Below are 27,106 nucleotides of genomic sequence, written 5' to 3'. Positions count from 1 at the left end.
TAACAGTGGGTCAGGCTACATCTCTGGAAAACATGGATAGGTGACTTTTCTGGTCAGGACCCTTTGATGTCATTATAGATTTTGGGGCTGCTGACACAAACATAGTGATATTGGGCAAAGTTACAAGATAAGTCTGGTCATTTACGACTAAGGTGTGTAGAAAATTCTTCTTTCAGAGGGTGGCGAATCTCTGGAATTCTCTGCCCCGGATAGTGGTGGAGGTCAGATCAATTGACATGTTAATGCTTAAGGTGGAGATAGATAAATACCTGAAAGATGGAGGAATTGAGGTTATAGGGAACTGGCACCGAAGAGACCAGCATACATCAGCTATGCCAGTATTGAATAGTGGATGGGAGTAATGAGCCTGTTGATCTACTGCTGCTCCTATTTTCTTGTGTCTTTCAGTGGGCTTAACTTGTGATAGTTCACAATTCTCTTGCGGACATAGAGCTCTACATGAATCACAATGGCTATCATCTCAAAGCATGTAATTCATGTACGGCCTTGAGAAAAGATTTATTCTAGTTAGTGGTATTTGGCAACCTTACATTTTCATCAAAAAGGCTCATTGCGTGCTTACTAGGGAGTTTCTGACTGCAGAAAGATTTCATTCTTCTGTTATTGATGCACAAAACGTTGTTACAAGGGCTCAGCCTTTGCCAGAAGCAGGAGAAGATAAACCAGCCACAGGGATAAAAAATGGCATGGAGCAAGCGTATGGTTAGATAGCAATAAAGGTAGTCCTCTCCTTAAGCAGTGCCACATGGAGGTTTCATTGAGGACTCTACTCCTAAGGGATTGTACACATGCAATATGACAAACCATGGGGCAGTGACAAAAGGAAGTGACAGAACCTACCATTGCAATTAGGGCAGCATGGTGGCACAGCAGTAGAGTTGCTGCCTTAGAGTGCCAGAGACCCGGGTTTGATCTTGACTAAGGGTCCTTGTCTGTACGGAGTTTGTACGTTCTCCCCATCACGTTCGCATGATCGTGAGTAGTCTCCAATAAGCCGTAGCAGATCTCGGCTCGTCGCAGAAAAACGAACCTGTTCTAAATTTTTCGGCGACAGCTGGCTTGTTGCCATTGACCGTAGCTTGTCGTGGGCACTGTCGCAGGTTGTCGCCAGGTGTGGTAGGTTGTCGTCGGTACTGAGGACGGATGAATTTCATTGGCGACTACCAACGTCAACCGGGATCAGGAGACGACAAGGTGCGACAGGAACTGTGAAAACCCGTCCACAGAAGTTCAGCTGCAACAGCCAGCTGTGGAATGGGGGCAGAGACCGCGATGCTGTCAAAGGGGGGTGGACACCTGACCATACCGACAGCAAGGTCCGGCCAGACCACTTTTTAGGTATATTTTGTAATTATTTGAAGTTTATTTTTTTTTAAAGATTTTTTGCATGTGGTTATCCATCTTTCATAGGAATATAGTTTGTTTGAATAAAGTTGATTTTGGTGATTTTTTTAAAAATGGAGTCTGAATTTATTGCATTTCTAAGTACTTTATCATGGCATCTCATTCAAAGATTCTAGTCTTATTCATTTTGACCAATGAAATAAACACTGACACAGGCACTGCCACTGCATGTAAATGAGAACTCTTTTCATTTATTTAGATCAATGAAGCAATCACAAAGACAAGCAATTCACTGCATTGAAAGGCGAACTCTTATCATTTCCTTCAATCAGAGAAACAAAACAAACACAACCATTGCAATGCATTGAAAGGCAAACTCTTTTGATTTATTTCTATCAATGAAACAAACACATACACAAGCATTTCACTACATTGAAAGGCAAACTCTTATCATTTAAAACTAACACAAAGACAAACAATTCACTACATTTAAAGGCGAACTCTTTTAATTTCTTTTGATCATTGAAACAAAACCAACACAACCAATGCATTACATCGAAAAATAAACTCCTTTGGGAGGGTGTAGGGGGCACTGAAAAGGGGCTTGGGTTGTGGTCTTTTGGGGGCTCTCTTCCTGGAGTGGTGGACCTCTGCTTATGGAGTGGGCTGTTTGCTGCTGGTCTTCAGATAATGTCATTCTGCCATGGTACGCTGCCTAGTTCGGAGTGTACACCCGATACCAGGCTAGGGAACAACAAAGAGACTCGGAGAACTGCGATCCATACACAGATCCAGAGTGTAACGCCCGATACCAGGCCAGGCTGCAACAAAGAGGCGACACGGAGAACTGTAATCCATGCACTGATCCCAAGTGCAGATCACAATCCAGGGCGAGGGAAGAACAAAGAGTGGCCACAGAGAACTGTGACCCGTACACTGACCGCGAGTGTTATTCCCGATACCTGGCTTGGGAACAACGAAGAGGAGACACAGGTAACTGTGATCCGTATTCTGACCCTGACTGTTATTCCCGTTACAGAGCTAGATAGGAACAAAGAGGAGACTCCGGAGAACTGCGATCCACGCACTGATCCCGAATGCAGATCACAATCCAGGGACAGGGAAGGGCACAGAGTGGACCTAGAGAACTGTGACCTGTACACGGATCCCCAGTGCAACGCCCGATACCAGGCTAGGGAACAACAAAGAAGAGACTCAGAGAACTGCGATCCATACACTGATCCTGAGTGTAACGCCCGATACCAGCCTAGCGAACAACAAAGAAGAGACTCAAAGAACTGCGATCCATACACGGACCCGAGTGTTATTCCCGGCACGAAGCTAGACAGCGATGTAGAAAAGACACTGAAAACTGTGACCCATACACTGATCCTGAGTGTTATTCCCGATACCAGGCCAGGGAACAACAAAGAGTAGCCACTGAGAATTGTGATTCACGCACCGATCCCGATTGTAATTCGCAAACTCGGTCCAGAGAGCAGCCAAGAGAAGGCACTGAGGACTGCGATCCGGATTCTGATCCTGAGTGTTATTACTCTCTATATTACGCCAGGGAAAAGCAGAGATCTGGTGGGGAGAAGTGTGACCTGTCCGCTGATCCTGAGTGTAAATCCCCATCCCGCACCAGCGAGCAAGAACGAGAAACTATTGAGAACTGCGACCCTTCCAAGGATCCCGATTGTCATCTCAAAACGCCTTCAAGAGAGCAAGAGAGAACAGCCCCTGAGAAATGTGATCCCTACGCTGATCCTGAGTGTTATTCCTGATTACATGCCAGGGAGGAAGAAAGAACAGCACAGAGAATTGTGATCCTTTAACATGAAAGTGCAGGTTGACGTTGTAGCTTGTCTTAATCCCTGTCGTAGTGGACGTCCTAGATCGCGAAGACTGGGTCGCCGGTTATCGGCAGCTTGCGGTCGCCTAGGTGGTAGGTTGTCGTAGCTTGTCGTGGGCATTGTCATGATCATTGTTGTAGACATTGTCGTAGGGTAAAAAAAAATTACGTTTTTCGGAGATCTGCTAAGACTTTGAGAGTGGCCGGCAGTCGCCTTAAAAATCGCATAACTGGGGCAGGCCCTTAAGGCTCCTTGTCTGTATGGAGTTTGTACCTTCTCCCCGTGACCTGCGTGGGTTTTCTCCGGGATCTCCAGTCTCCTCCCACACTCCAAAGACGTACAGGTTTGTAGGTTAATTGGCTTGGTGTGATTGCAAATTGTCGCTAATGTGTGTAAGATAGCGTAAGTGTGTGGGGGTCGCTGGTCGGCAGGACGCGCTAGGCCCGCGCTGGAAAAACGAAACTAAATTAAAAATTCCATCAGTAAGGTTTACTACATGAAGGCTACCATCAGCTATAGGGTACATCGTTGAAAGTTGCACATCCAAGGAAATATTTTCTGCGGTGTAAATTGCGAGAGTAAATTTAACAAAATGCTTACTTGCTTATGTGGCAGATGTTGATCAGTCATAAGGTACCTATGAAAGAATGAATCTCTTATTCTCTGGTTTCTCAGCATGACTTTGGACAGATCTTGGCCAACATTTACAAATATCATCTTCAACTAGACTCAGGAAATATTGAGACTATAATCAGTGAAATCATTAAGTGCACCAAAATATCTTCATTCAGGATCTTCATGCCTAATCAATTACTCAGCATGGCATTCCTGATCCATTCAAGCTGAATGCAGGTCCATCAGGCTTTGAAGCAAAGGCACACAGCTAACTCGTACATACTTTCAAGGCAACCAGTGCAATGATTGTAGAGATGATGACATGGATAGGACTTATTTTTTGGGGTTTTAATTAATAAAAGAATGAGAAAAAAATCCCCTCAAGGCCAAACTGAAATAACTATAATTTCTATTCAATGAAATAATGTGCAAACAATAGATATCGACTGCAGATTTTACATTTTCATTTATTTCACTTTAACAATTGCCACATGTGGCTTTTGAAATGGCCATATAGATTCCATACCAATTCCATTTGTTAGTGGGATGTGATGGTCAGTTATGTTGCAGCCATTCAAACGATGAGAAGAGTAAAAGCAGGGAGTAGAAGTAGATGGTAATCAAAACATGCTTGTGATTACGTAAAAGACAGTGAAGATCTGTCAATAAAATAATTAAGGTAGAAACCAAATTAGTTTATAATTATCATTATTAACCATTTTGAATTTGTTGGGCATTACAGCAACTGAAAAATAATGCTATTTTTTATTCTAAGTTTTGCAATGACCAAAATATCAAATTTTGCAAGATAAGAATGCCCCTTGTCCTCACCTTCCACCCCATCAGCCAGCGTATCCAACAAATCATCCTCCAACATTTCCGTCACCTCCAACGGGACCCCACTGCTGGCCACATCTTCCCATCCCCTCCCCTTTCTGTATTCCGCAGAGACAGTTCCCTCCATAACTCCCTGGTCCACTCGTCCCTTCCTACTCAAACCACCTCCTCCCCGGGCACTTTCCCCTGCAACCGCAAGAGATGCAACACCTGTCCCTTTACCTCCCCCCATCAACTCCATCCAAGGACCCAAACAGTCTTTCCAGGTGAGACAGAGGTTCACCTGCACCTCCTCCAACCTCATCTATTGTATCCGCTGCTCTAGATGTCAATTTCTCTACATCGGCGAGACCAAACGCAGGCTCGGCGATTGTTTTGCTCAACACCTTCGCTTAGTCCGCCTTAACCAACCTGATTTCCCGGTGGCTGAGCACTTCAACTCCCCCTCCCACTCCCAGTCTGACTTTTCTGTCATGGGCCTCCTCCAGTGCCATAGTGAGGCCCACCGGAAATTGGAGGAACAGCACCTCGTATTTCGCTTGGGCAGCTTGCAGCCCAACGGTATGAACATTGACTTCTCCAATTTTAGATAGTTCCTCTGTCTCTCTCTTTTTCCCCTCTCCCCCCCCTCCCAGTTCTCCCACTGTCTTCCTGTCTCCACCTATATCCTTTCTATGTCCCGCCCCCCTGACATCAGTCTGAAGAAGGGTCTCGAACCGAAAAGTCACCCATTCCCTCTCTCCTAGATGCTGCCTGACTTACTGAGTTACTCCAGCATTTTGTGATACCTTCAGATGCATTTGCTTGTTTACAACAAATAAACCATGAAGTGAAAGCTCAAAAACCTTTACTCATTCTGCTCTTGAAGATGTACTCAGTTGGTAGGAATCCAATAATGGCGCACCTTTAGTATGTGATCTTAAGGAAAAATCTTCATTGTCAGCCCCCGATATCTCGTATGATGGATGAAGTGGTTGTGGCAGATTGAAAACTTGGGACTGTAATATGTTAACACAGTCTTCATTCCTGGAATTGTTGAGCAGCACCTATTTAATCAGGATGTGGGGAACACAAAGTGCATCAAAGAGCCCATTGATGTGGTGTGGCTGGAGGCTGGGCTGTAAGTGGTTTGATATGGGGCACCACCACTGGGCAAAAGCAAAGCTGTGGGAGAGTTTTTCCTTCTGGCAAAGTTATCAGTCATTTTAGATTTTTGAAAATCCTTGATGTTGAAAAACTATTGAAATTGAAATAAACGAGTTTAAAAATAATGACAAAGGAACAATAGACACAAAAAGGCTTAGAAATAATTAAAATCAAGCAAAATAAGTTAAAAATCACGTGTTCGCTGGTGCTTCCTAAATCTGCGCACCACAATCTCCATTGAAATTTAAGGAGTTTTGCATGTTGCAGCAGGTGGGATCCGAGTGGTGATTTTCCCCAGCAAGATCCCAGTCTATTTTTTATTATTGGCCTGACATGGATCCCAATAGCATGACAAAGTGTGACAGTTCTGGCCCTGTATCAATCAGTACATCTCAAACTTCCATGAGTTATTGCAATCGCATGGAAATCTGGACCATACCTCATTTTCAAAGGTTGATCTCTCACGATTCAAATCAGAACCATGAGACAAAACCAATGTGATTCAGTACATGAATTAGAATTGTCGACAAAAGAACAGTTAGGTTCATTTTCAAGTCTACGTTCATTGCAAGTTAATATATGGAGTTATAGGCAACATCGCTGTGTGGTTTTAAATTCTATTTCAAAGTAGCTATTGGGTATCACTTTCCTCATGTCCAATGGTCATATACTTGAATATTTTGTTATTGTCACAAAGCCACATTCTCTGCAGATGCAACATGGGTGAAACCCATGAAGGTCCATTTTTAGTTCTCCGCCTGCTCCTAGTGTTCTGTGCTCTCTTTTGCCAAGTGGGGAAAAGAGATCCATGTCTGAGCTCATAGGAACTATTGCTCTATTTTGTAGCAACCGTGCCTTATTTGGATCACTTGTATGCTCTTTGAGCTCCCAGCTTGACATCAAATGATGAGTCACCAAGAGAGGCCCACATGTTGGGATATGAACTCTTTGTATCAATATTGTTTGTGCTACGAGATTACATTCTCTGATTCTTTTTGATCATATAATGGTTTGCAAACATATTCTGTCTAGGCTAACACATGATGAATGAGTGCATGGATGATTACCCAGGGCTGACAATGGCTGCAGAACCATACCCCAGCATGAGTTAACAAATTTAGAAGTAAAATGATGAGGAAAGGTTAGAAATGGGGAACCGTCATGACACTTGATTCACAGCAATAATAGCACAGGAAATGAACTTAACTGGAAAGGTTCACTCACGAGCACAAAACCTCTGCACTAAGCACATTGGATTGCTGTTTGGTGCATGATGGCAGTGTATGAAATGATGTCTGGCCTCTATAGTTTTTCAGACGTATCGTCTTTCTGACTTGCTTTATTATCTGTCTTTATGTCATTCGCTAAACTAGATTGCATTTTTTATTTGGATTTAAAAACAAATAACCCTGTCAGCAGGTATAAAGGATACCAGAGTATTTGATTTAGAAGAATGGAAAATAAACCTAAATACATTTTGGAACTTGGAATCCAGACATTTGAATGGGAAAAATTTGACACGAATACATGTGAGGCTACAATACTAAACAAGGCACTTAGATTTATTTTTTGAAGTATCAAATTCAAAGGTAAACATTCCAGTGCATCAAGAATAAACTGCAATAAATAAGTTAGAATTGATTAACAATTTCACATTTGGAAAAATTAATCAATTTCTTTGGAGTGTGCAAGTTATTTTAAGCCGATAATGCTTCCTATCTCATGATTCTGTATATCTGTCCAGCCTTACCAGCAGCCATGTTGTTGGTATGATGGATAACGTGTGTGGTGCGGTAGCTGGATTCGCAGATACTTGTAGAATCTGACAGGGACCGCGACGAGAACGCTCCTGCTATGCCCAACGATGTGACACTAAAATTTGCTCGCTATTGGCAAACAGTTGTGTGATGACACGAAATAATAAAAAAGTAGCCATGTTTGGGCAACCTCAACTCTCTAAAGGCAATCTCCCCTAGAAACATACAGGAGAGGCACCCAGACATTTGAGGGCAAATACACTGCGAGCAACTGTTTCCATATAAACTAAACTGCTCAGTTATTGGCAGAAGTGTTGATGTGGGATTTAACCTTCTGTGTATTTATGGAATACATCTCTAGGAAATACATTACAGTTACCATTTTCAAACAACAAAATTAATTAATTCAGCAAATAAGGTGTTAGGCTTTCTTTGAATCTCCATTTTTACAGGTTATTGTTTTTTTTAGTGAGTACAATATTCTGGTCACTTTAGCATTTTTCACAACTTCTGGACATACTGGATCCAAGTATGAGAAGGGAATTCTTCATTGAACCTGGCTTAATTGGAATTCAGTACCAAAGACTGAGCAAGCAATAGAACAACAAAACATCACCTGTGAACCGAAGTATTTCCAATTAGGGGGGCAACTTTTAAAATCTTCGGTTTCATGGTCTGAACCTAGGTACAGGTCATTTACAATTAAATATGGCGACATTTCTGGCCACATTAAGGTGCAGCGGGTAGTACTGCTGCCTCACATATCTAGCAACCTGAGTTCAACTCTGATCTTTAGTGCTTTCTATGCCATCAACCTGAAAAATTAATTGTTTCTGTCTCCACACACTTTTCCTGTTATGTGCCCTGGTAAAGCTAGTCTAGGATTTTCTGTTTTAATTTCAGATTACCAGCACATGCAGTATTACCTTTTGTATTACAGTATTTCCTAAACTCAAAAGACGTACAGGTATGTAGGTAAATTAGCTTGGTAAATGTAAAAATTATTCCTAGTATGTGTAGGATAATGTTAATATGCGGGGATCGCTGATCGGCGTGGACCTGATGGGCCGAAGGGCCTGTTTCCGTGGTGTATCTCTAAACTAAACTAAACTAAACTTCAACATTCAGCTCTTAATACCTTCTGATTATTTGGCTTTTAGCACTAATTTTTATGCAAAATGAATTTATTGTTGATTTATTTAGGCACATTGGCGAGGTTGCCTCTTAAGGAAGAAGTTGTCTCGTGCTTTAGCAGCGGTTCATGCTGAGGAAGACGATGTCTTTGAGGAAGTTAATCTGAATGAATTTGTATTTGATGAGGTAAGTAAATATCAAAGCACGTTCCCCAAAGTTTATCATGTTAAGAGTTGTGAAATGGTTATGTTGTCTCTGGTTGGATTGTGGGCCTCAAAGTGGTGGCTGCAAACTTCAGTAAGTCCTAGGGGCCCAAGCAAGTCAGACTGAGACTAAGCCTGGGGTTTCATAGGAATTGGAAAGGCAGGAAATACAAATGAGGGTGTATGCAAGGGAGAGTGAAGTAATAATCAAGAGTCTTAGCAGGAGAGTGGATGGACAGTGAGCCCCATTGCAGTGTTTGTTGCAAGAGAGAGGGCATTTGAATCTGGAAATCAGAGTTTTGGTGGGGAGGTTCCATGAAAGCATGGAGGCTCGGTTTGGGTAAGAAAATAAGATAGAGAATGGGGCCTAGATCAAGAGGGCAGGTCTGGGGGTGTTGTTGGAAAGCAGTGGTATTAACTTAGAAGGATTGTGTGGAAAACCTAGAAAAAAATAACCTGGGTTAGGGTGGTGCAGTGGGATAAAGCTGCTGCCTCACTGCACCAGAGACCCAGGTTCAATCCTGACTTCGGAGTTATATGTTCCATCTGTGTGGAGTTTGCATATTCTCCCTATGTCCGGATGCTCCGTTTTCTTCCCACATCCCAAAGAAATTAGAGTTTGTAGGTTAATTGTTCTCTGTAAATTGTCCCCAGTGTGTAAGGAATGGAGGAGAAAATTAGATAACACAGAACTAGTGTGAACGATCAATGGTCGGCGTGGGCTCAGTGGGCCAAAGAGCCTGTTTCCCTGTAGTATCACGAAACTAAACCAAAGTTCCACTCCAGTGATCTTAGTACAAAAACGTAAACTGATGTTCTGAGACTTTTGAATGTATAGGTTCTTAATTTGAAAAGTACCTAGATTGTGGGAGGTACAGTGGTGCAGCGGTAGAGTTACAGCCTCACAGCGCCAAAGACCCAGGTTCGATCCTGATTATGGGTGATGTCTGTACAGAGTTTGTACGTTCTCTGTGACCGCGTGGGTTTTCTCTGGGTGCTCTGCTTTCCTCCCACACTTCAAAGACGTACAGGTTTGTAGGTTAATTGGCTCTATAAATTGTAAGTTGTCCCTCGTGTATAGGATACTGCCAGTGTATGGGGTGATTGCTGCTTGGTGCAGACTCGGTGGGTCTGTTTCTGCGCTGCATCTCTAAACTAAATTACTAAACTAAATTTGGTTATTTAGGGTGGGCTGGGACCCACCCAAGGGCCCCTTTTAAATGAAAAATGCCATGAATATGAATGAGGCACAAGTTCCATTATTGGTGCATGTTGTTTTTTGTGTCAGAGCAGTGATTAACGTCTAGCAATGCCCATTGGACATGAGAACTGAAATGAGGGTTATCGCTTTGGTAGTGGAAGTATGATTTCTCCTAAAGGCATTTTAGAAATAATGTTGTTTGTTTGCTTATATTTAGAAAGGAAAGTATAAATAGGCTGCAAAATGATTCATTCAATGTGACGTGCAAAGCTGGAAATAAGCCGCACTATGAAATTGAATTTCTTGGTCGAATTACCCTAACCCAAAGTATTTTTTCTTGCTTTTCAATACACTCATTCTAGGTCAATATCTAACATTCCCCAACAACACTGACAACTTTCATTTGAAGTGTTTAGATTTTAATGTGCTTCCATTATGTTCAACACTATTAACAGATTCATGTAGCATTGGGCAAAGCAGTAGTAGCAGTTGTGCTTGAGATAATGAGTGCCCCTGGCTGAGGTCAAAAGTTATCCAAATCACAAAGCAATCATTAATTTGGCTGTTACTATCTTCAAACTGTCATCTAGAATTCATTAACGGTCATACACACAAGAGTGTGGGCCAGCAGAAAGTTGCCCATAACCACCACTGACCAATGTGGTGAGTTGAGATTTGGGTTGAGTTAAGCATGGACTCAATTTTTGCTCCGGTGCATTAATGGCAACTTACTGCCCAAAGCCATCTAGATTCTAAATTTAGTTTGGTTTAGTTTGGTTTAATTAGAATGGCGAGACATTGTTTGGCATTTGGGCAGGTTATATCAAAAGCTGCCTGTGAAATAGTTGAATATTGATTTGGAAAACGAACAAGATGCTGGTTTACAAAAAAAACGACACTATGTTCTGGAATAGCTCAGTAGGGCAAGCAACATCTCTGGAGGACATGGATAGGTAAGGGGTCCCGACCCGAAACATCAACTCCCCACGTTCTCCAGATATGCTGCCTGTCCCGACGAGTTACTCGACCATTTTGTTTATTTTTTTAACATTGAAGTGATAGCTGTCTATGCCTTATTCCTGGTTCAGCAACTCAAACCTAATGTTTCTAATTTTAAACATATTTTCTATTAAGAAATAATTAGATTACATGGCATAAAATATCAAATCAAAGAAATGCAACCCAATAAAATGTTTATATAAAACCACCACAGCTTTAGATCACATAGTGCCCATGAAAATAGTTGGTCTACTGGAAGTCATGTTAACGCACACTGGTGGTTAATATTCATAATTGAATAAAATTTTGCAGAGATGAAATATTCCACTTCAGTTTTTTTTAGTTAGGAATCTTCATTTAAGGAGCTCTGGGGATTTTTGGAAAAGGAATGTCCCATTTTAATTTCTTATGTTTTATAAATGTTCAAATGTTCATATGTTTTATAAAATGCGGCATGGTGGCGCAGCGGTAGAGTTGCTGCCTTACAGTGAATGCAGCATTGGAGACTCAGGTTCGATCCTGACTATGGGCGTCGTCTGTATGGAGTTTGTACGTTCTCCCGTGACCTGTGTGGCTTTTCTCCGAGATTTTCGGTTTCCTCCCACACTCCAAAGACGTACAGGTTTGTAGGTTAATTGGCTGGGCAAATGTAAAAATTGTCCCTAGTGGGTGTAGGGTAGTGTTAGTGTGTGGGGATCGTTGGGCGGCGCGGACCCGGTGGGCCGAAGGGCCTGTTTCTGCGCTGTATGTCTAAATCTTTTTTAAAAATCTAAATCATAAATGGACACTTTGGCAAGTACATTACAATAGCCATATGGACGTTAACTGACAGGACATGGGTGCTGTTTGTACGGAGTTTTTCCGTTCTCTCCGTGACTGCGTGGGTTTTCTCCGAGATCTTCGGTTTCCTCCCACACTCCAAAGATGTGCAGGTATGTAGGTTAATTGGCCTGGTGTATGTGTAAGTTGTCCCCAGTGTGTGTAGGATAGTGTTAATGTGCAGGGATCACTGGTCGGTACGGACTCGGTGGGCCGAAGTGCCTGTTTCCGCGCTGTATCTCTAAACTAAACTAAACTAAAAAAAGAAAAATGCAAGTGAATTGATGTAATAGCTAACACCAATTGAATAAACTGAATTATGAAGTATTATTACCATAATTTTGAGCCAAATGAAGCCAATTAATGTTGTTCTGGAAAAATACGATAAATTACACTTGAAAATAAAATTATTTCAGGAGAAAAACATTAAAGAACCTGAATATAGCATTATTATTTTTGGCACAAAGATATGCAAGACCCAAAGCATTTTGAAGGATACTTGCTCTACTAATGCCAAAAGTTTTATTATAAAGACGTTTGATTTAAAGACAAAATCATCTCGGCCAAATTAACACTGGAATGCTGAGAAAAAGATTTATTGATTGCCTTGTGAACAGGCCTATTTTATAATCAAAACACAAAGTGTTGGCGTAATTCAGCAGGTCAGCCTGCATCTGTGGAGAGAATGGAGAGGTCATAAGTGAAAGGAGCAGAATTAGGCCATTCAGCCCATCGGGTTTACTCCGCCATTCAATCATGGCTGATGTGTCCCTCCCTCCTAACCCCATACTTCTGCCTTCTCCCCATAACCCCTGACACCCATACTAATTAAGAATCTAGCCATCTCTGACTTTAAATTATCAATTGACTTGGCCTCCACAGCCTTATGTGGCAAAGAATTCCATAGATTCACCACCCTCTGACTAAAGAAATTTCTCCTCATCTCCTTCCTAACGAAAAGCTTTTCACTGTACCTTGGTGCACATGACAATCAACGAAACTAAAATAAAGGAACATCCTTTAATACTGCGGCTATGACCTCTAGTCCTAGACTCTCCCACTAGTGGAAACATCCTCTCCACATCCACTCTATCCAAGCCTTTGGATAGGCAATGATTTGGATCAGGACCATTCTTCAGACCTCAATAACCAATTGATTTGTTCTTTTCATTACTTCACTGAAATATTTCTAAATGCAATCTGCTACTTCCTGCAGGCCACCTTGGACGAAGATTGGACAGGACTAGAACGTCAGATTTCTTCCCAAACTCTCCCACTCACAAATTCTGACCTGCAACCAAAGGTAATGTACTGCTTCATGGAAACTATTTCCATTGGTGTTTTAACTGGTCCTTGATTAAATGTGGCATTGGGGCATGAATCAAGAAATATAAAAGCATAAAAAGCAAGTTCTTTAGAATGTGCTGACATCCATCAACAGCAACACATGGAATTTATCTTATGGCTTCCAAAGGCTTAAATGAATTGCTTTATTATTTGTTTTTTAGTCCTCTACTGGGCAATGGGTTTCAAGTGATGCACGACAGCTGTACATTTGGCACAGAATTAGAGCACAATGAATTAAAAATGTGTTTTGATTAGCAAGCAATGATAGAAGTAACGTCTCAGATTGCACTCGAGGACAATTTGAAGAGTTGTTCTTAAGATGGAAACACTGTAGCACAGACTCATATTAAACAGTATTTCTACCATCTAGTTGGATGAATGAAACACCAATAGCGCCCAAGAAGCTGGCCATCATTCAGGACAAAGCAGTCCACCTTATTAGCACCCAGGCACTCTAAACATTCATTCCCTTCATCATCAGTGCATTGTGGCTGCACTGTGCCACCCGTAAAATCAATGGCAATTACCTCTCTAGGCTAGTCCCACAGCATTTCCCATACCTAATGCCTTAACTGATATAAAGACTGCAGCTACATGGAGATACTTTTATTTAAAGGTTTGCTCCTGTTCACAAGCCATTTTGACATGTAAATATATTGCCATTCCTTCATTGTTATTGAGTCTAAATCATGGAACTCCAAACCTAACAACAAAGTGGAAGCTTCTTCAGCAGAAGGACTGAAACAATTCAAGAAGACGGTTCACTACCCGAGATGCTGCCTGACCTGCTGAGTTACTCCAGCATTTTGTGAATAAAACGGTTCACTACCTCTTCCCTGAGCACAATTAGAAATTAGTAATAAATGCTAAACGTGCTGGGAATGCCAACATGAATTAAAAGAACACTCCAGCACTTTATTTGATCTGAAAGTGTTTATAAACATGCTCCTAATAGTGTTCCAAAATTAACCAAAATGTGTTATATTTTGGAAAAACAAATATAAATGTAGAAGCATATTACTGTGGTTGCCAGAAACCTGAATCAACAATAAACATGAAGGAAATTGTAAATTGAGAAATATCTACAGAGAGTAGACCAATGAAAACATTTTAGGCCTATGATTTTTCATCAGAACTAAGAAAACAACTTTTTAAGACACAGAGAATTGGGGAGGAAAAGAAAGAACAATATGAGGATTCGAGTTAGGGTGGACAAAATGAGAGTTGAAGTGATAAAAAGGGAATCTCCTACAAGGCAAAGCCAGATCATTGGAACAATGACAGAAAGGGAGGATTGATGTCGAGGAGGTGTAATTGAGAGATGTAGAATCATAACCAAAAGAAAATTGTGTTGATACTGTAAATTTGAAATGAAAACAGAAAATGGTGGAACTACTTATTTTCAACTTAATACCTGATTAATGTAATACTGCACTCTACAAATGGCACCCTTGAGCTTAGAGTCAACTCTATTTAATGCCATGTCTCGCTCTCAATCTAATCTATACCCTTGACTACCTTTATTATCCCAATGAAGTTTAATATATGCTTATAAAATAGTACCTCATCTTCCAACTAGACACATTATATCCTTTAGGACTTAACATGGAGTTCAACATTTTCATATAATAAGCATTCCAAGTACTTTCTATTTCAGGTTTTGAGCATCTTCAACATTTTCCTTTAATAATTTCAAATAATAATTCAGTGTATCCCATTGACACCTCCTTAAAGCTGGTTGATTTATTGACCCATCCATCACCATTCACTTTCATCTTGTTTATCATTTCTGTCATCAAGAAAGAGAAGGACAGCAGGAGCATGGAACACCATCACTAGGTCCCCATCAAATCACACATCATCCTTACCTGGAAATATATCACCTTGCAGGATCTAAATTTCAGAGATCCTGGAGGGTACTGTGGAACTGACTGCAATAGTTCAAGAATGTAGCTCACCACCACTTTCTCGAGGGCAATTGGAGAAGGACAATAAATGATGTCCTAGTCATCTGCAATCGTATCCAATAATATGGATGAAAAGAACCATTTTACTCTGCCTTCTACTCTATCATCTTCACTCTACTTTCCTCCCCCTGCTTCTTTGAACCTGTTTATTACTAACAAATCAGGTTAAAAAAACACTTTTTAAATGATTTTGTCGAAGAATGACTTTACAGTGCATATCATATCATATCATATATATACAGCCGGAAACAGGCCTTTTCGGCCCACCAAGTCCGTGCCGCCCAACGATCCCCTTACATTAACACTATCCTACACCCACTAGGGACAATTTTTACATTTACCCAGCCAATTAACCTACATACCTGTACGTCTTTGGAGTGTGGGAGGAAACCGAAGATCTCGGAGAAAACCCACGCAGGTCAGTGCATTATTATTTTTTATGATCAAGTTGTTGTTTCTGTATCTTCCAGGCTCTTCCTCATTATGCTCCGGATTCATTTGCCTTATCAAGGCAACCTCAACTGGCATGGCAAGGAGATGATATCGATTCTGTTCAAAAATATCAATATCCATCCTCTTCATCTCTTCAACTGCATTCGTCCAGGTAGAAACTGACAATATCTCACTATGAGGTTTATTTGTAAAGTTACAACATGTGTTAATATTCGTCTGTCAAGTGGACATACTGGAAACCCAAAGCATATAATAAATTATTTGCTTATCTTCATCATGGTAATAGATACATGAGGCAGTAACAAAATCAAGTCCATGTAGATTGTATCTACATGCTTTGTAGGTGACTGCTTAAATGTACGATAGACGTTTGACAGAAAATAACAACAAACATGCAGTGCAACATTGAATAATTGAATCAAGCTGCTCATGATGATAAATAATACTTTTGTGTATTTTCTGCGATTTTCACAATGGCATTTATTTAATTTTGACTTATTGCGGATAAATGTCAAAACTCAGTCATTAATCGTGAAGGCAATCGATCACTAAGACACCTTCTCCCTCCCTTTGCCCATCACGTATGACCACAAATTCCACCTTCCTTAGCACTTGATAAGGTTTTAAGTGAGCTAACACTGATTGGCTGTAATCAGGTGAGCTACATTAGGGCGGTACGGTGTTGCAGCGGTAGACCTGTTGCCTTACAGCGCTTGCAGCGCCTGAGACCCAGGTTCGATCCTGACTACGGGTGCTGTCTGTACGGAGTTTGAACGTTCTCCCCGTGCCCACGTGGGTTTTCTCCGAGATCTTCGGTTTCGTCCCACACTCCAAAGATGTAAAGGTTTCTAGGTTAATTGGCTTGGTAAATGTAAAAATTGTCCCTAGTGTGTGTAGGATAGTGTAAGTGTGCTGGGATTGTTGGTCGGCATGGACCCGATGGGCCGAAGGGCCTGTTTCCGCACTGTATCTCTAAACTAAACTAAATTAAATTGAAAAGGTTGCCTTGTTAGTTGCACATATCTTTCGGGCTGATCAAAATTGCCCCTCCCCTCCCCCTCCTACCCCCTCCCCTCCCCCCACACCCCCTTCCCCCCCTCCCTCTCCCCCTCCCTCTCCCTCCCCTTCCTCTCCCTCCCCTCCCTCTCCCTCCCACTCCCACCCCCTCCCTCCCCCTCCCACTCCCACTCAACTCCCACTCAACTCCCACTCCTTCCCCCTCCCACTCCCTCCCCCTCCCACTCCGTCCAACTCCCACTCCCTCCCACTCCCTCCCCCTCCTGCCCTTCCCCTCCCCCCTCTCCCCCCCTCCCTTCCCCTCCCCCCTCTCCCCCCCTTTGTTTCTAATTGAAACTTATTTAATGTATGTGTCTGTTGAGCATTTCGGGTCATTTAGAGACCCAAAAATGGAAAGGTCTTTGATTGTTGTTTGTTCACATAGCAGAACAGTGTCAGCATTCTCTGAAACTATATCTTGTGGTAAACAAAGCTTCATGTCTGAGAAAGAAGAAAAAATCTCTTTGGAATGGTAAGCCCAATTTATGATGTTTGATTAAGAGAGTAGAATAGAATGTATATTAATAGAATTGAATAGAATAAATGAAACATGGAATGGTATAACATATTTGTCCATAAAATAATCTCATCAAAACTCCCAATTTGTTTTTTTATTACTCCATCAATTAAAATATATATTTGTTCAGTTACTTAAAGGTTCTGAGTCGTTTTTAAAAATAATATTTGATGACAAAATATTTCTTATGTTTTACACTTCTGAGTACTATACCTTAGTAGTGTAGGAAACGTAGAAAAATACCATTGTTTTTTCGTAATTTCTAAAAGCAGCTTTTTATTGCATGCTTTTTTGTAATTTTTTAATGTTGTTGATGTTGTCATTTGACTTCCTTACGGTTTTGGTATGATTTTTTCATAATGTCTTTCAAGGCATCTGTTTATTTGACACAGATTATCTTAAACTGTTTGCTTCTTGTTGTTGTTACCGATAGGGGCTTTAAGAATGTTCACACTGCACAGCTAATGCTGAAACGAGCACAAAAAATGAAGTCCAAGAAAGCAGAGGCGAGAAAATTGCAGGGTATGTTTACATTTCCCTCTGCAACTTGACAGCCATCCAGCAAGGCATTCTGGAGGGCAAAGAGTTGTGTTCAGTTCATGTACTCGTTCTTGACAAAATTGTTCACTCTTTCATTTACCTGGAGTACAAGAGCCTTAAGTCATATGTAAGGAAGTTTATTGTTTTGAGTTATTCTGTGCAGAAATTTGTGTTTGATTAGCTTTGCTTTAATCGTGCGATTGTAATTTTTTTTATGGATGAATGTAAAATTAATGACTGGCATTGTGCCCAGTCTGACCGGCTGCCCACACTCGCCACCAACTGCCACCTTTCCCGCCTCCCCCCACCAGCCCCATGGGTTTCCCGTGGATATAAGTTTGCAGCCCTATGGCAGCCTTCAATAGGAGCCCTTACTGTATGGCCGCCCATTGAAGCAGAATGTCCCAGAGTGGTAACTCGGCAGTGAAGACAGCCTCTGTCTCAATCAGCTTTTCACAGCTTGCTGCTGTCAATAGCTTCTGAACAATTTTCCAAATGCCTCTAATAGTCAAGGACATTTAACGACGGTTCAAATAGACTTAAATAAAAAAAATTAATAGCAAATTTCCTTTAAAGTGCCATATTGAACATGAAATTAAGTAAAAAAATTATGGTAAAATTAAAGGAAATTGTTATATCACTAATACATTGATTTCCATTAATTGAATGGGATCATGCTCCATGAACCCAATGGGCCCAACTGTAAAATGAGTCTGCCTCTCTGGATTCAACATAGTGCACCTGATTGCAATTCATATGTGCTGCAAACACAGGTACAAAGGTCATAGATGAGTTGATCCATGAAGAGGATAATGCTGGCATTTCCCCACACCACTACTGGATAAAAGTGACAAAGGACAATATGCAGATACATAATCTTCATAACATCACTTGCTCTTCTAAAATTAATGCAATGGCGCTTTGAAAGTTTTATCATGTGCATTCTGTGCCAATCTATCTCATCTTTTCCAGACCATCTTGTTCTGTCTGCATTAATAAGAGTTCTGAGCCGAGACATTTGATTTGGTAAACAAGTGTTAGAAAAGTAATGTATGAGAAGCTTGATTCCGATTAACCTGGAGCCACACACATCTGAAATTCATATAAAGACATCACGGAGTAATTACTGATTAAAGATGTTGCATTTGTGTAAAATCACAGACTGCATATTTAGGAGTGTTTAGCAGCAACTCACTATAACTGGTACTGATTAAAGTTATGCCTGTACCTTTTAAAAGGCAGGTGCAATACTTGCAGCCATAGCTGGAAGCCACTCCAGTTGTTTGGGAGTGATGGTAATATACCCTAATAATCTGACTTAATTATCTGACGTCAGAGTACAAGTGTGCCTCCACACCTTTGGACCCAGGATTGCTGAGATTTCAAGCAAAGAATAAGATCCAAAGGATCTGTTAATGATTTCATTCACATCATCAAGTCCATTGAATACATCAAGAAATCCTACCTCCCAAGTCCGTCACGGCACACTCAATGGTCCAGGTAACACTCGTCCGTTAGTTATTTGACAACAATGTAAATTTAAATCCCTAAACACCACTCTGCTCCACAACACTCTCAAACACATTCCAATACTTAATACTCATGCATTCATCCCAAAGTTCCTACAAAGTTCCTGTTCAACCATTTTAGGCACATTATTGAGATACTTTGCAACACACTCATGAACATTGCATTCTCATGAACATTGCATTCTCATGAACATTGCACAGTTGTTCTCACCAGGCTGGCAGCATTTGTCACAACATCAGGTGAAGTTGTTGCAAAGGAAGGTACTTGCAATTACAGGCATCATGGCAATGGTAGCCTGTGGCATGATATTTTATTTTTTCTGATCTTAATGGGTATTTGCTTTCTTGGTGGATCAAGAGGTATTTTTCCTCCACCTTCTGCTGTCAGCCATCTTAATCCTTCGAGTAGTCAATTCCCTAGCCAATAATTTTGGTTCTTTTCATGAAGGATAGTGATACCTGTTTACCTCATCAGAACTTGAATTTTACTCTCTTCTAAGTTGCAAATGTGATATGACTGTCATTAAATCTGCCAATAAAGGAAGCAGTCTGATTGCATGGCAAAACAAAGTTTCAATAAGCAGCAGGAAAATTATCCAATCCCTCATTCCTTTTCTCTCTGTAATATTATCCCAATATTGAGCATTTTCCCTTCAATTTTCTTCAACTTCCCCGTTTGCTGGTGGAATAGCTTCAGGGCCTGTCCCACTTCGGCGATTTTAAGGCGACTGCCAGCAACTAGGCTGTCGCCGAACATTCGCCGGGGTGTCGCGGGCATGATCGTGAGGAGTCTTCAATGAATCGTAGCGGATCTCGGCGCGTCGCAGAATGATTTTCCAGATATAAATTGCTCGGCGACAGCTGGCTTGTCGCCAGGTATCGTAGCTTATTGCGGGCGCTGTCGCATGCTGTCCCCAGGTTTGATAGGTTGTCGCAGATGCATTTAGAAGCACGTAATATTAAATTAAGAAAAGGCATTTGAAGATACCAAAAGATAGTTTTGTTTAACCAATTTATTTACCGTCGGGACATTTGACAGGTAGATTGGAGGCAACAGTTTGACGGTCAGGTAAGCGTGGGAATTTCGCGATGTTTCCGAAGACAGTGTAATCTCTTAGCCAGGTGCTAGTTTCACAAAAAAAGTAACTTGTATCGACCTGACTCGGTATTGTCGTGGTCATTGTCGTAGGGTAAAAGAAAATTTTGGCGATCTGCTACGACGCCGGCAGTCGCCTTAAAAATCACGGAACTGGGACAGGCCCTTTATTCTTCTCTTAAAAATCACAGCAGTCGTTGCAGTCTCCGCCTGCCGCTGCAGATCCAGTTTTGCTTAACTCCATTTTCCCTCTTTCCCACATCACTGAATTCTAATTCCTCATACACCATTGATAATAAAATATAAACCAGCCTATATGATCTTTCTCTCATGCACCTCAGTTAAAGGTGTATGAGTTAAGCACAAAGTTAAACATCTTGCATTCCACTCATGAGAGTGAAATAAATAATAAGAGAAATTAAACAAAGTAGTAGTAAACTCGATTCCTGTCATTGTCTTCTTTGCATGGCAATGCACATTGTCATGAACATTTGTTTTACTTGCATGATATCACGCTGCATTTCTTTGTCAGGAAATGGTGAAATACACCATTACTTCAATGGACCCAAATTTATATTAAAATGCGACAGTTGCTTGTTTCAAGTGGATTGTGACCACAAGTGGAGAAGTGGAATGGGGCAGGACAAGTGACTGCAGTATCATTGGTTGAGGTCTTTGACCATAATTGTCATTAGTTATCTTATTAGGTTTAAGATAGTTATTGAGTACGGTAGGACTGTTCCACAAATTAAGGCCCTAAATTGGGGCAAGGACAATTTTGCACACATTATGCAGAACTTGCTAAGGTCAAATGCATGAGACTGGTTGCAGATAAAGGAAATTCTGGTTTGCGGGATAGCAAGAATTCAAGGACAGCATGTTCCTGTTAGGACAAATGGCACGGCTGATAATTTTAGGGAACCCTGGTTGACGAGAGATATTGAGATTTTAAAACTACCATTGAATACATGAATGCCAATGAGTAAAGGAGCAGGTTAGAGTCTGGGTAACCTGCAGCAAGTGACTAATCTGTTTCCCTAAGGCTTGTCCATCATCTCTTTGTTTGGATAAGTGCTGAACCAAAACCAATGAAAGCAAAACAGTCTGCTTGATTAGTACCTTATCAATAAGCCTATCCAGTGAGTCTCTCCACCATTGAAACACTGTGGTTGCTGGGTGCACTATCTACACAAAATGCACGCAGATACTCACCTAGGTGACTGACAGAACCTCTCAAACTCATGACTATCTTCATGATCTCTACCGCCATGAACAAGAGCAGCAAGCACAGAGGATACCACACCTGCAAGTTCTCCTTCATGTCTTATGCCTTTCTGATTTATGAATAGATTTCAATATCTTCATCATCGCTAGTTCTGAATCCTTGATCTCCCAATCCAGCAACATCGTGAAGTACCTTTTCCAGGACAGCAGCAGTTAAAGAATAGCTCACCAGAATTTTTGCAAGACGGGTTAGAGATGGACAGTAAATGCAGCTTGTGCAAGCATTTCTCAATTCTCAATTCTTGTGCATGATACTAAAACAAAAGCCAGTAGCTTAATAATAATAAGATTATTAAGGGGTTGGACACGTTAGAGGCAGGAAACATGTTCCCAATGTTGGGGGAGTCCAGAACAAGGGACCACAGTTTAAGAATAAGGGGTAGGCCATTTAGAACTGAGATGAGGAAAAACTTTTTCAGTCAGAGAGTTGTGAATCTGTGGAATTCTCTGCCTCAGAAGGCAGTGGAGGCCAATTCTCTGAATGCATTCAAGAGAGAGCTAGATAGAGCTCTTAAGGATAGCAGAGCCAGGGGGTATGGGGAGAAGGCAGGAACGGGGTACTGATTGAGAATGATCAGCCATGATCACATTGAATGGCGGTGCTGGCTCGAAGGGCCGAATGGCCTCCTCCTGCACCTATTGTCTATTGTCTATAATATAATAATAAATTTAATAATAATAAATTTTATTTGTCATATGTAGGTTGGCACAGGGTCAATGGTATAATGAAATGTATTTGACAAGACAACGGGTCACCTCAGCAGTAATATTCCAAGGATAAATAAGATTAAAAAATGACATTAGTAAGGTAAAAAGACAATATTAAAAATAGTTTAAAAGACAATATTAAAAAATAATCAACATATATGATTTGAAATGTGTTTATGATTTCAGAAGCCTGATGGCCTGATGGTAGAAACTGTTCTTAAGTCTGGTGGTACGCGTAGCCATATTCCTGTATCGTCTGCATGACGGTAACAAGGAGAACAGCCTGTGTGCTGGTTGGCTGTGGTCCTTGATGATGCTGCGTGCCTTCCGCAGGCACCGCCGGTAGAAAATGTCCTGAATGGCCGGGAGACAGTTGGCAGTGATGTGCTGTGCCGTCTTCACCACTCTCTGTAGTGATTTGTGGCTGTGGGCAGAACAGCTGCCGTACCAGCCCGTCAGCAGGCTCGCGATGGTGCATCTGTAGAAGTTTGTGAGGATGCTGGCATTCATGCCAAACTTCCTCAGTCTTCTCAGGAAAAAGAGCCACTGGTGGGCCTTCTTTGTTATTGTGTCCGTGTGCAGTGTCCAGGAAAGGTCCTCGGTGATGTGCACACCGAGGAACTTAAGCTGCTGACCCTTTCAACCTCAGCATTTCAGGAAGAAATGATACAAAAATATGGCTTTGGAAAAAGTAACTTGTGTGAGGCAAGACAGCAAAACAGTGGAAATATTCTAGGATTACCCAGTAGAATTTCCGCATTATATCTCAAGCATAATTTATGTGCCTCAGAATTACTGTCATATTTCATGGAGTATTCAGAAAAGGAAGGGAAACAATAGCTGGCAAAGAATTCATTCCATGTCACTCAGTATGCCTTTTGGCTGCCTGCCAATGGGAGCATTCATGGTCATGTCATTGCATTGGCGCCTTTTTGCTTTCTGAATAAGAAGGGTGGTGAATGTTAGAAAAAATACAAAACCAAAGCTTCAAAACAGAATTCCAGCTTTTGCAATAATACATTAATATTCTTAACCATCAATTTTATCTCTCTCTCCACAGACGCTTCTTGACCTACTGAACTGTTTTCATTATTTTGTGTTTTACATTTATGGCATCATAATTTAAGTGACTGTTCACTATTTCAGAATTGCACCCCAAAAGTGCAATAAGTCCATGAATCACAAGCCATGGTTGATTGATTACATTCAATATGCATCATGTCGATCTGTCTGTGCAATCATCTACAATTTTTATATCCAACAAGGCATATCTGTGGATCCTGGCACCAAAAATGACTGAAGAGGGTTGTCTTCAACGTTGTATCGATGCAAACATCCACCATTTGCTGACAAACAGCCACAGTAAAGGCCTTCGACCTATGTTTCTGAAGCATTTTAGAATCTCTTTTACTTGTATCAAAATGTTACGTTGCCTCTCGTATATGGAGTCACTCATGGCTCAGTGATACCACCATGGGCTTTGAGCAGGAAGTTTTTTTAGGTGAGGTTCTACATTAGGAATATGAGCACTAAACCTAAAATGATACTTTGGTCCATTTTGGTGAGGTATTGAAATCTTTGTCCTCTGTTCTGAGGTGCTACACATTGTCCAAAATGATAATTCTCATGTATGAGCAAGCTTGTAGCTTGAATTTCGCAGGAGATATTTGAGGTGTTTCTTGGGCACAATGAACAGTTGCCATGTTTTCATAGAGCAGGTAACTAATGGTGACAATCAATGTGCAAAACTAGATTGATATTGTTATTTTGCAGCCCTCAAAATGGCAATGAGGTATTTTGCACATATAGAAAGGAACTCCCCTCTTGTCCTTGAGTGATTCAAACAACCATTCAGCAGCAGAAAGGACTTTTCTCAGAAGGTTCTTCCTCAGACCATACACACCCCCCCTTCCCCCCCCCCCCCCCCCCCCCCCCACACACACACAAAACGCACTAATTGGCAGGTCTTTGATTTTTACTGCCTGTTGCTGCTGTTCTTTGTGTTTGATGCTTTGTACATTTGTCACAAAATACAAAGGTCCACTGCAAATTGAAGGACTTTTTGCTGGCTTACAGGTTTTCATACAAATAATTTTCAGTCATACGTATGTTGGAAGCATTCCACTGAACTGCAATCTAACTGTGAGATTGGGTGGACCTACTGCAGAGCAAAACAAGCTGCTCCAGTAAGTGGGTTGTCAGTGGGGAGGAAGAGAGAGACCAAATCCATCCTGGGTGTCGAGGGGGACTGGTTGACATGTGTATTTAGTATGGCATGACTCGATTTTTACATTAGTTTGTAATATTTATTTTGTGCTGACTTTTATTTGACACTGTAGCCAACTGGACATAGTTTATTATCAGTGGCAAAAAGAAGGGGAAATTATGAATTGTTAGTTAATGGAGAATTTGGGGTCTGGTAACTTGTGAGTGAGTTGTTCATTCATAGTTTAGAGACTTGAGAGTCTCTTGCTCTGGACCATCCAACCTGGCGTAGCAAGTTCACCACAGGAGCCCGTGCAGCAGAACAGACGCACTGCAGAGACCCAGAGGAAACGCACCGCACGCAAGGCCCGGGCTACCTCCACTTCCACTGCAGCAGCCATCCACTTGTGTACTACGTGTGGGTATGCCTTCCGGGCCAGGATTGGCCTCACCAGTCACTTCCGGCCCCACAGTCACCAATCCTCCAACGGAAAGTGAAGTCATGGTCATCTTCGAACCCGAAGGACGAACAATAACAACAACATAGTTTAGGCAGAAAGGGGCAATCTTGGATACCCTTCTCCCTTCATTTCCTGCTTGGTTATTTGTTTTGATATATGTCTGGTCTATAAATGGTGACAGGTTATGCTGTGTGCATTTTGTAACATGCTACTACTGTGAATGCTGACACTTGCTCAGGATCATCAATAATGCTGATTATCCCTCAGCATTTTGCAGAGGGAGTGACATGTTGGCATAGCAAGACACCGATCTGTCACATTTAGCGTGACAGAATGGCTTCCACTCGATAGGTGCAGAGTCTGTAAATATGGATTACTCACTGGAATCATCAGAGGTATTATCTGCAAATTTGTTTGTCTGATTTTGCAGTCACAGTTAGCCAGTGGGGATTGCAGACTGTTGCATGTGCATGAGGCAAGATGCAACTTTACATGTATACGGTTAAGGTGCAGAATCAGGATGTCGATGATGAGTCCTTATTGATAGTGTAAAGGAGGTATACTGATTGGAGAGGTGTTGAGGCTTAGAACATGCATTTGATTAGCATCTGAAGATGCGTTAATTGACCACCTTTTATTCTACAGCTGTTGCCTTGGGCCTTGATTCTTGACAGAGACCAAATCTTACCACCTTTAGAATATCGGTCTGGAAGGTAGTCTAGCCCGATGAGAATACAATAAATCTCTCCTGTCTGTATCTCCTTTGAAATTCTTCTATCAAACTCCAATGCAATGTTCAAAAACCTTGGCTTTGGTATAATCACATACCTGTATCCTGATCCTTGTGCATATGTCAAGAACTTTATGGCGCTGCTAATTTTGCTTGGATAAAGGAACAATCAAATGAACAATAAGAGCAATAGCAGCCATCCCAATGGAAAGCTGTCCAATCAAATTAGCAACAAGGTTTTCAGGCAAGGAGTCACTTGCATCTTCAAGAGCTTCTCCAGGCAGGCTATTGCTGATGTTAGAGGGCTCCTGCAACACCATCTGCTGTTTAAAGGAACAGAAGAGTGGGAGTGAGATAAGTTATGCTTTGGTCATGCTTTAAAAATCATCATTGTGCATTTCACCTTCCTTGCCATTGGCTCTTTCCATTTTTTTTAGCAAACATTATCCTGATTTTTGAGAGTCTGTTGTATACAGCTACATCGTTAATGCCCTGTTTGCTTTGTACAGGGCAAGTATTTTTTTTCATAGCTGAACTACTAAAGTCCTGATCTTTGTCTCAATTACTTTTTTTTCAAATTTCCATTGGTTGGATTATTCACGCTGGGTGTTTCAACATCTGCTTTTTTTGCATCCCATTCTGGCAGTGCCTGATAATGTGTTGTCAGGGAGGAATGCCCTCCACGGAACGGGAAAAGGTTAAGAGTTAGGGTGGTATCAACAAAATGGGCATTAGTAGATGAAATCTTGGAAATGCAACAGGAAATTCGTAAGTTTGCTTAATAATTTCTGAGGTGCCAGAAAGCTAACCAGTAACAAGCAGATATACTGCATGGTGTGTTGGAAGGAACTGCAGATGCTGGTTTACACGGAAGATAGACAAAAAATGATGGATTAACTCAGCAGGACAGGCAGCATCTCCAGAGAAAAGGAATAGGTGATGTTTTGAGTCGAGACCCTTCTTCTGACTGAGAGAGAGAACTGAATAGTTATACCTGCTGCTTTTCCTTACTTGGAACACATGGCTGTGTTCGAGCTACCGACTTGCAGACTTGCATTCTTGGATGAAGGGCATATTATCAGGTACACATTCCTGGCAAATTAGTCCATTCCCTGGCATTATTCAATGATTTATTCTGCAGGACTATAGCACAACAGTGGTCTGTTTATAGAACATAAACATAGTGTAGAACCAAAGCGGAATGACGAAGATGAACTGGTGAATTTCCACCCAACAAGATACATGTGAAGTGAGGAAGGAGTGATGAGAATAACTGGTGGC

At 41.4% G+C, this 27,106-nt stretch overlaps 1 protein-coding gene across 4 annotated transcripts in view; it reads left to right on the top strand.

Annotated features, from left to right (window-relative positions):
* lrriq1 (leucine-rich repeats and IQ motif containing 1) overlaps nt 1-27,106 on the top strand; it is a 153,660-nt gene that overhangs the window by 89,820 nt on the left and 36,734 nt on the right. For 3 of the 4 annotated variants that reach the window (XM_078417361.1, XM_078417360.1, XM_078417358.1), the window contains 5 exons: nt 8,780-8,896; nt 13,149-13,235; nt 15,717-15,850; nt 17,141-17,227; nt 17,706-17,794. In XM_078417361.1, coding sequence (XP_078273487.1) covers nt 8,780-8,896; nt 13,149-13,235; nt 15,717-15,850; nt 17,141-17,227; nt 17,706-17,794 — 514 coding nt within the window. The remainder of the gene's footprint in view (nt 1-8,779; nt 8,897-13,148; nt 13,236-15,716; nt 15,851-17,140; nt 17,228-17,705; nt 17,795-27,106) is intronic. The other variant, XM_078417359.1, reaches the window with a different exon arrangement.

Source organism: Rhinoraja longicauda, chromosome 20, assembly GCF_053455715.1.
Source record: "Rhinoraja longicauda isolate Sanriku21f chromosome 20, sRhiLon1.1, whole genome shotgun sequence".
Lineage (NCBI taxonomy): Eukaryota > Metazoa > Chordata > Chondrichthyes > Rajiformes > Arhynchobatidae > Rhinoraja > Rhinoraja longicauda.
This window is presented reverse-complemented; position numbering and strand designations above follow the sequence as displayed.